The sequence below is a fragment of the Cebidichthys violaceus genome, unplaced genomic scaffold (assembly GCF_023349555.1).
Source record: "Cebidichthys violaceus isolate CVI_PGR_0920_01 unplaced genomic scaffold, fCebVio1.0.p SCAF_5, whole genome shotgun sequence".
NCBI lineage: Eukaryota > Metazoa > Chordata > Actinopteri > Perciformes > Stichaeidae > Cebidichthys > Cebidichthys violaceus.
In genome coordinates, this window is record NW_027176705.1 from 3,942,035 (window position 1) to 3,951,444 (window position 9,410).

At 37.1% G+C, this 9,410-nt stretch overlaps 1 protein-coding gene across 3 annotated transcripts; it reads right to left on the reverse strand.

Moving 5' to 3' along the window:
* Positions 1-309: 309 nt before the first annotated feature.
* On the reverse strand, positions 310-8,483 carry wdr93 (WD repeat domain 93). Of its 3 annotated transcripts, none has more exons than XM_068730754.1 (16): positions 8,399-8,483; positions 5,829-5,940; positions 5,337-5,538; positions 5,019-5,083; positions 4,710-4,788; positions 4,518-4,603; positions 3,996-4,080; positions 3,472-3,628; positions 3,167-3,237; positions 2,906-2,992; positions 2,653-2,784; positions 2,235-2,442; positions 2,051-2,111; positions 1,769-1,925; positions 1,376-1,565; positions 310-1,205 (listed from the first exon to the last, which is right to left on the reverse strand). In XM_068730754.1, the coding sequence occupies exons 2-16, from the start codon at positions 5,937-5,939 to the stop codon at positions 1,097-1,099; spliced, it is 1,800 nt and encodes a 599-aa protein (XP_068586855.1). In that variant the 5' UTR covers position 5,940; positions 8,399-8,483; the 3' UTR covers positions 310-1,096. The 3 variants fall into 3 exon arrangements, with proteins under 3 accessions (XP_068586855.1, XP_068586856.1, XP_068586854.1); XM_068730755.1 differs by having other exon boundaries at positions 1,376-1,562; positions 2,906-2,995; XM_068730753.1 differs by having other exon boundaries at positions 2,906-2,995.
* Between the last annotated feature and the right edge of the window lie 927 nt (positions 8,484-9,410).

Consider the following 9,410-nt stretch of genomic DNA (forward strand, 5'->3'; position numbering starts at 1 on the left):
TGGTGTAACCCTGGTACTCAAAAATATGGACAATGTTTAGAAGTTGAATACTAGAGCACTCAGCTGCTAATGCTGCCCACCAACCTCCATTTTTCTTATGTGTGCATGAACCTGAAAAGCAAGGTCTCTACCTTTGAAATGTCACAAAGAAATGCTTTTAAAACTGAGTCATTATTTCCACTTCACATTTCACTACATATTGGACTAACCTCTCAGTGAAGTCAAAGAATTGAATCAAATGTTTGTTTTTATTTCCATTAAACTAAAAACCATCAGTGGCATGAGAACTGAACAGATTACACAATTTGAATTAATTTAATTAAACTAAGCAAACATCTCTGCACCCAGCCCTGTTTTTTGTGGGTCTTCTGACATTAAAAACGTGGCCTATGAAACATTCAAGAACCCCAAAGGCAACAAAAAGCCTTCGTGCCATGACAGAATGCAGACAAGTCATAATCAGCCTGAATACACTCATCCCTTTAAAAAACATATGAGACGGTCTTACAGCACCACAGATATAACATGTTTGCCAAATTCAACAAAACAAACGTCATGTCATTCCTTTTTGTACAGCCAGACAAAAAAAAAGGATTATAGTGCATCAAGTATGTTTGATTTGTCTTAAAAAGGAAGAAAATTATGCCCTTGAGGAAAAATTATATTTGACCATTTACATAGCAGCAAGCTAAACATCAGTTACTGGATTCAACGCTACTCCAAACCATATAACATTTATTGTTTATTGGAAAAATATGTCTGCCTGAAATTCTAATTTGTCAGAAACATTATATCTGAATCATCACAAGACATAAATATATATGTCTAATGATGATACATTTGAATATATCTTTTTCTGCTTACTTTATACATTTGTTTAAAAATATAAACAGAAATTCACTATTACTATACTGCACTAATTGCAGGAATTTCACATGTTTACATCTGTGTGTAAATGAGCACTGTATGTTAAGGAGAATAGTGCAGTAAAGGTGGTGGGAATTAGAAGAAGCTTTTAACTGACATAAAATGAACATGCACACAAACAAAACGTACAATAATACTTCTGTGCAAAAATATCATTAGCTGCAGTACTTCAGTTGGCTGCAGCTCTGCTGTGTCTCTGTTGTACCATCACTGCAGTTTCCTGAAGCTGCTTCCATGTCTGCATTACAGCTTTGCTCCTTTCATCCACAGACAGCGCTCTTCACATGAAAACATAGGAAACACATGACAACACACTTCTTTAACATTCAACCATGAATTGTTTGTGCTTTGTCCTGGGGACGGGAATCTACATGTTATCTGACTCATCTAAAACAAATTGATATTACATATTCAGATTATTGTAGCATAAAGACATAAAGATTGCCACCTGTGCTGTAGGTAGAGATTGCAGGATTCCTCCAGAGTGACACAGCTCAGTGTGTTTAGTTGTCGTGGAGTTTCTGGAAGTGAAACAATATACCGCATGATAATGTCAGGCTCTCCAAAACGGAAGATGAAAAGCTGACTCTGGCTTTCTGCTTTAGACGACGCACTGCAGCTGGAGTCCTGGTCACCTGCTTGAGACATGAAAGCTTTTTGTTACAGTAGTTACATTTCATATAACCTTGTTTGTGCAGCTTTTTTGCTTACATATCCATGTCAATATGAACTTTCTAAAAAGTCATACTCTTCCAGAAATACACCAGTGATTCCCTCATCAATTATTTCCTCCGGCTATGGCGTAATGCACAACAAAACAAAAATGTGGCTTTGGTTTTACCTTGTATGAACAGAGTCTGCTGTCTGGTGTTCAGAGCATAAACAGGATTGCAGGGAGTGGCAATCCGATGAGTTGTGGGAAGAATCAAGAAGCAAACACTGGTTCTGTTGATGACATCCTGGAGGAAAATTTTTCCATTTCTTTGCACCACAAGTGACTAGTTCAATCAAGAAAAATACGACAGCAGGACTCAACGAGCTGAAAATTATAATACTGTAAGTTATATATAAATTACTTTTGTATGAGCTTCAAACTTTTTATCAAAAACTTCAGTGTTTTTACCAAATTCTGAAGGAATGGCACTGATGCAGTGACAGTTGGAAGGTCCCTGTTGTCTTTTGGCCTGTAGAGATATGGGAAATAATGTGTTAAACTGTTTTGTTTGCTATAATATGATTGAATTTCATTTGACAGTAACAAGTTAGATGCATCCATTAAATAAGAAAATATGTAAAACTCAGGTAACCTTTTAGAGAGCTGCACTGTGCAGGATCGTGTCCCTCTTCCTGCAGTGACTGTATGAATTGCTCCACTTTTACACAACAACAAAAGACAGACTTTTGCTGCGGTAAAAGTCTGGGAAACATCAGTCGGCTCAGGACTGCAATCCACAAATTGCATCCTGAAGAAGGCACTGTCTGTTGCTGGCACTAAGACAACCGACAAAGGAGACCCTGAAGGAGTCACACGCACACGCACACACACACACACACACACACACACACACACACACACACACACACACACACACACACACACACACACACACACACACACAAGCTTTCAATTATGAGTATTCTAATACATGGTAGTGCTATAGCTAAACGACACTGGGATCAGATTTGATAAGATTTTAGAGATACGTCATCGTAGGATTTGCTCACCAGACGGCCTGTCCCACACACACACCAAAGCACCATCGAGCCCAAGAGCTATGTGACGGCTGCATCTACTAACAGCAGAGCAGAGGATTTCCTTTCCATTTGGCCACAAAACATCTGGCATGGGTTCCACATCTGCATCAAAAAGGGAAGGGTCAAAACCAGAAAAGTACGTCTATTACTTCTCTTATACAAAGAAAAAAATACAGTGGACTAAAACTACAACAGCCATCACATCGAGCAGATAACACTATACCTGTTTTGTTCTTTGGTGCTTTTGGCAGCATATACTGAAGAAGATTATGGCTGCCACTCCACCACACACAGACAGCAACAGGCAATCCTGCTGAGATGAAAGGTGACATTAATTAGTGCATGGGAGTTATTGGCTGGTAACTACTTTTGGCAAATGTTTGAATAGAAACGGCTCTAAAAATGCAGCCAATCATAAAAAATTCACAAATTCAACTCTCAAATCACAGAGAAAAGATGTGAACCCTCCCCCTCCAATACAAACCTGGCTGAGACTTTGCTTTACTGCCACCAGGAAACTGACCACAAGGCAGAAGGAAGTGTTGGGTGCAACGTCTGAAAAAAAAGTAATGTAACTGACCAAACTTGCATGTAACATTTACATGCAATTTTGGTTTCAGAAGTGAGGATGGACTCAGGGGGTCCTAAGCCCAACACAAATTATTAAATAGATACTTAAAGGCTAAAAAATATGTAAAGACTTTAGTCAAATATCATGTAATTATTAAATATATTAAATCTACAGCAGGGCTATCAAAGCATCATACATTTGTGTAAACTTTATAGTACCTTGGGCTTTCATTTCTTTCCTTTGTTTTTCCTGCATCTCTGTTAAAACACTGTTCCTCCCATTGACGACTGCTGCTGGTGTCTACTTCCAGAGCCAAACAGTGTGTAAAAAAATCTGTCATCTTGAACACCTCAAGTGGACCATCCAATGCCGTCCCTGCCAATGAGAAGAAACATGATGAGATATTGATTATTATTCACTGTAATGTGTGCTCATGCTTATTCTATTAATTTGTAACAGCAAAAAAATTTAAATAACTGTTGGGAATCATCAGTCATTAAAACAAGATATACAGTTTATAATTACTGACAGAGATGCATACAGGCACACTCACATCTGCATCTACACCATCACTTCCACACACCTAGAAACACGCGCACACACACACACACACACACACACACACACACACACACACACACACACACACACACACACACACACACACACACACTTGATTTCTTTTCTGTTCAGTTATAACACACTATAATTGTAAACACTGTTGCTCTAGATATAATTATACCTGCTGTAATGTTGGGTGGCTTGAGTTTAATCACAACTGCAACTGGAGACCATTTCACATCCACATCTCCAGATGAGTTTGGGTCCTGAGGAATAAAAAAAGATTTCAACTGCCTAAACCTGCCATTGTAATTCGATGACATAGTAGTATCTCGCCGCAGTTAAACAGGAATAAATTCTATTTAAAACTAGGAATCCCCCAAAACCCAATCTGGAATAACAGAGAAGAAAAGAGGGGGTAATGTATTATTATGTATTATGCTAAATATGTGCACAAAGATGAAGAACATAAAAAGACTGGCAGCCACTCTGGATTGCAACAGGTTTCAAAGTTAGTGCTCTTCCTGAAGCAGCATTGAGTCCAAGCCTTTTGTATTCTTAATGCGCCACGCGCCTGTATTTGTGCGCATATTTATCATTTTTTCAATGACAATCAAATTTCACTTTTAGTAAGATAAGTAATTTGAAGCCTAATAGATAATCATGTTCAAACCAGCCGACAAATCACATTTCAGTACACTACCTGATTTTGTGATAGTGCCATCTCTATCTCTTTCAGCCATGCGTCCGAGGGGAAGTGATAAACCTCGAGCCAAACGGCACCGTTACCTGTTAGAGAGGTAAAATACATGTGGATGAATATTTGAATGTGAAGTCTTTAACTAAAAAACATAAAATACTAATAGCTCAAACAGGAAGTAAATTCCTTCCTTACAGCTGATTGACGCAGCTCCATAATCTCCCCCTTCAGACAGTTCAAATGTCAAGCAAATGCTCCTTTTGTTGATATTTTCCTGGTGATGAAATCATTTTTTGAATCTGTTATTTTTAAATGTATTCCATTCCTAAAAGTATTACATGAATTAAAAAAAGAAAAGAAAAGTATATCCTATGAATATACAGATCATTTTACAAACAATCATAAAAAAAGAACAAAACAGCTTGATTTATCCTCAACATTCTGGAGGTACACTAATCAACAACACTTGTGGTGTAACAAAAACAATACGATTTCTATACGCACCATGATGTTAATAACACTAAGGGGGTGAATACCTTCACAGTGATATGCAAAGACTCGGGCAACACCTGCAGTGGAAAATGAAAGCAACTGACGTCAGTATGATGACACATTTTGAACACTTTCTGAAAACCTCATGGGGGCTTTCCAGTTTTAAACGTTCATTCTTCTAATTTACAGCCAGGTGTTATTGTCTCAGTGCAGTACAGTCATAATCCATGACTTCAGTATCAAACATGTCAAGTGTCAATCTGTATTTGTAAATTTGTGAAAATCTGACATGTTTTATGAAGGAGGGGATGAGAGAGGTGGACTACCCACCCATATCATCAACAGTGCCAAGCAGATAGGCTGTCTCAGCCATTCTTGTCATTTGAATAGATGTGATTTCCAGTCCGTCCTGCTGCCACTCTGCAGCACAGATCAGAGAAGATGCGCACCACACGGAGAAGCCCTGGGAGTGACCCACGCCGAGGTACCTGCCGTCGTCCGAGCACGCCAGGCAGTTGGTGCTCACTGGAAGCTGACAGATAAGGCAAAACAGTAAAAAAAAACATTATTCCCACATTTCCTTAGAAAACACTGGTCTTTTTATTCAACAACTTTATTTTCACTTGAATCAAAAGCAAGGGCTTTATGTCCTTGTAGAGCATTTTGGACATATTTGTTACTGGGCTCCACGAATAACCGTATTTGACATTATTCGAAATAATACACAGTTTAGGAAGAGTTTTGCAAGATGGTTTGTCAAATATTTCACGTTTAACATCTCTGTCATGAACTGATTCCATAGATATCTTCACCCATCTGTACCTGTGTTGCACCAGATGGTTCCAAACTAGGTGTTTTCTTTCTGGATGTCTCTGTTTTGCAAGCTGCTTCCATCTCTGAGTCTGGGGTACCTTCTCTTGTGTACGTGGACATCCTATGAATAATACAAAATAATGTAAGCAAAACATTTTGTTTACTGTAACCTGATGAATTTATAATAGATGGGTTATCATTAATACTGTTTTAACTGTCAAGTTATGTCTAACTATGCAGACATAAATGCAACTGCGGTCAGGTTAGCAGACACTCCGATATCCGTGGTCAACTCAGCAAACACTTAATTTTGAGTGCGCCTATATGCTGAAATGTACGGTAAACGCATTCAAACGGCACAGATCGGGAGCGAGCGATGGACTTTGTAAAGTTAGCGGAAAGATTAACGTGAGACAACATCCGGTTTTCTTCAGACGAATATCTGTTTTTCAAAATAAGATGCTTCGTCTGAATGTTGGATACTTTGTTGTATACTTGAAACAAAGTATACATATTGCATAATGGAAATAAGATTGAATGAATTATATTCACATTAAGTATGAAACATGTTACCTGCATCTCGTAAGTAAAAGGGAAAATATACCTAAATTGTGCGTGAAGTGTCTTTATTCTTTGATTTGAGGGTTGCTGGAAAGATATTAAAATTAATAATACCTGATTGACAGACAATTAAGATATTTTACGAAGCAAAAACTCTGAACTGAATTTGTACCTTCACATGGCAAATTTCTGAAATTTGAACACATATACATCAGTCATTGTCTGGAATTATTGAGAAAATAGTTTTTAGACCACTTCAAATATTCAGTTATTAGATATTTTCTTGGTACAAATGTATGACTTTTACTTTGAAATATTTCCTAATTGGTACTGTAAAAATGTCTGATTTTCAGTATGGGTGGAGTCAACGATGTCCTCAACACATATATGTCAGTCATTGTCTGGAATTATTGAGGAAACTTTTTTTATTACACTTCAAATATTCCGTTTTTAGATATTTTGTTGTAAGAAATTTACGACTTTTACTTTGAAATATGTCCTAATTGGTACAGTAAAAATGTCTGATTTTCAGCATGGTTGTTGTCAAAGATGTCTTGAACACATATAAATCAGTCATTGTCTGGAATTATTGAGAAACATATATTTATAGCACCTCAAATATTCAATTAGACGTTTTCTCGGTTCAAATGTATGACTTTTACTATGAAATGTCTCTTAATTGGTAGAGTACAATTGTTTAATTTTCTGCATGGGTGGAGTCAGAGATGTCCTCAACACATACATCACTCATTGTTTGGAATTATTGAGGAAATACTTTTATAACTCTTCAAATATTCAGTTATTAGATATCTTCTCTGTACAAATGTATGACATTTACTTTGAAATATCTCTTAATTCGTACAGTAAAAATGTCTGATTTTCTGTATTGTTGGAGTCAACAATGCCTTGATTACATATACATTAGTCATTGTATGAGAAAAATATTTCTGTAGCACCTCAAATATTGTGATATAAGCCTTTTTTGTCCTGAACATATATGCATTAGTCATTGTGGGGAATTATTGAGAAAAACATTATAGCACCTTAACAATTTCAGAAATTTGCCACTTGAAGGTACAAATTCAGTTCAGGGTTTTTGCGTAGTAAAATATCTTAACTGACTGTCAGTCAGGTATTATTCATTTTAATATCTTTCCAGCAACCCGCAAATCAAAGAATAAAGACACTTCACGCACAATTTAGGTGTATTTTCCCTTTGACTCACGAGATGCAGGTAAAATGTTTTGTACTTAATGTGAATATAATTCATTTAATCTTATTTCCATTATGCAATATGTATACATCTTATTTTGAAAACCGAATGTTCGTCTGTAGAAACCGAAAGTTGCTTCACGTTAATCTTTCCGCTAACTTTGCAAAATCCTTCGCTCGCTCCCGATCTGTGCCGTTTGAATGCGTTTACCGTGAAATTCAGCATATAGGGGCACTACAAGTTAAGTGTTTACTGAGTTGACCACGGAGATCTGAGTGTCTGCTGATTTGACCGCAGTTAAATGCATTGGTGGAAGAAGTACTATCATCTTTTATTTAAGAATATATTTAGGATTAGTTCCACATAAAAATACCCCATCCCAAGTAAAGGTCCAGCATTCATACTAAGGAATTCAAAATATATAAAAAATACTAAAAATACTACAGAATGTGTACCATAATAGTTTTTGCATTACACATATTATGTTACTGACTCGCTCAACATGCAGGAGGCATTCAAACATAGTAACGACGAATGCACTAGTATATGTGTCGATGCATTACAATCATAGGATTACAATAAATGAAATGACGTCAGTTACATGTAGGCCACTGTCAGTATCCTGCAGAGAATACATGCACGTTAGCTTATTAGCACATTTAGCGCTAACTGTTTTTCACACCAAACACACTCACGCTAAGCTAACATTGACGTCACATCACGAACGGAAGTGTGAGTTCATAGTTACCTTTGGTTAGTTAGCTGTGAATTCAAAAATACTGTCACCTCGAGTCAGCAGTCTCACCTTAAATGTGTCACACGAGCAAGGTGCTAAGTGTATCACTGTCGCCTTGACAACGTTTGCCCTGCAGCACGTGTGTCCATGGAGGAGCAGCTGGTAGTTATGTAGGCGTACTTAACCCAATCAACACCTCCAGGCCCGTCTGCTTTTCAGTTTATGGTTCGGTTATTTTCGACATCTGATATCTGTCAAACCCAAGCTTCAAGCTTCAAGCTTCGTCTTGGACACATACAGTATCTGCTGTTAAAAAATACAAAAATAACGTAGTGCATACCTACAGTACATGCACAGACTGCCACCAGCCAAATTGCACACTGCCCATTGAACAACACACCTGTAGTCACTGTAATAGTGTACATATGTACAGTAAGAGTAGAGCAGCCTCATCAACATAGAATCATCATAGAAAGTACATGTGTACAGTTAACTAACAATTTTGTTAATGGTTGATGAGACTATTGCTGTTGAATAATTAAAATGTATTAATAACAACAACTTCTGGGTTGCCAGTTTGTAAAAAATCCCTCTGGCCCTATAAAATATTGGGTACTAACTTGTATATGTTGGGTTTCAGGGTTTCTAATAAGCCATCACGTTTGCAGTTACAAAAGTTTATAATTGGGTAATGAATTGATTTTAATCCAGATTCTCCTCAGGTGTTCCATTAAAGATCCTTAGAGTTTAATTGAAGAGCTAGAAAGACCTTGCTGTCAGATGATAATTTCTTTCACAATCTGGAAAGGCAAAAGTTGAGTATGGTTCAATGCATTATGCATCAACTTTTACTAAACCCTTTATAAATGGTGACTTATTAGAAAGCAGTGCCATTTTGTTTACAATGTTGGGTTTTATGCAATATTGCATGTTCTTTTGTGTCTATATTTTTTGTGTCTCATCATTCCACGAGCTATGTCGTTTCAGACACTTAATCAATATACCAGCAGATGCAGCAAAACATCACAGTGCAGTAGATTTTCAGACAACTGCACAGCTGAACAATGTTGTGATTAAAGAA

Excerpts from the sequence above, each read along its gene's own strand:
- wdr93 (XM_068730753.1), bottom strand. The coding sequence starts at position 5,939 with ATGTCCACGTACACAAGAGAAGGTACCCCAGACTCAGAGATGGAAGCA. Across the intron at positions 5,539-5,828 it reads AACCATCTGGTGCAACACAG|CTTCCAGTGAGCACCAACTG; the intron begins GTACAGATGGGT and ends CTTATCTGTCAG. Across the intron at positions 3,629-3,995 it reads GCCACCCAACATTACAGCAG|GGACGGCATTGGATGGTCCA; the intron begins GTATAATTATAT and ends TCTCATTGGCAG.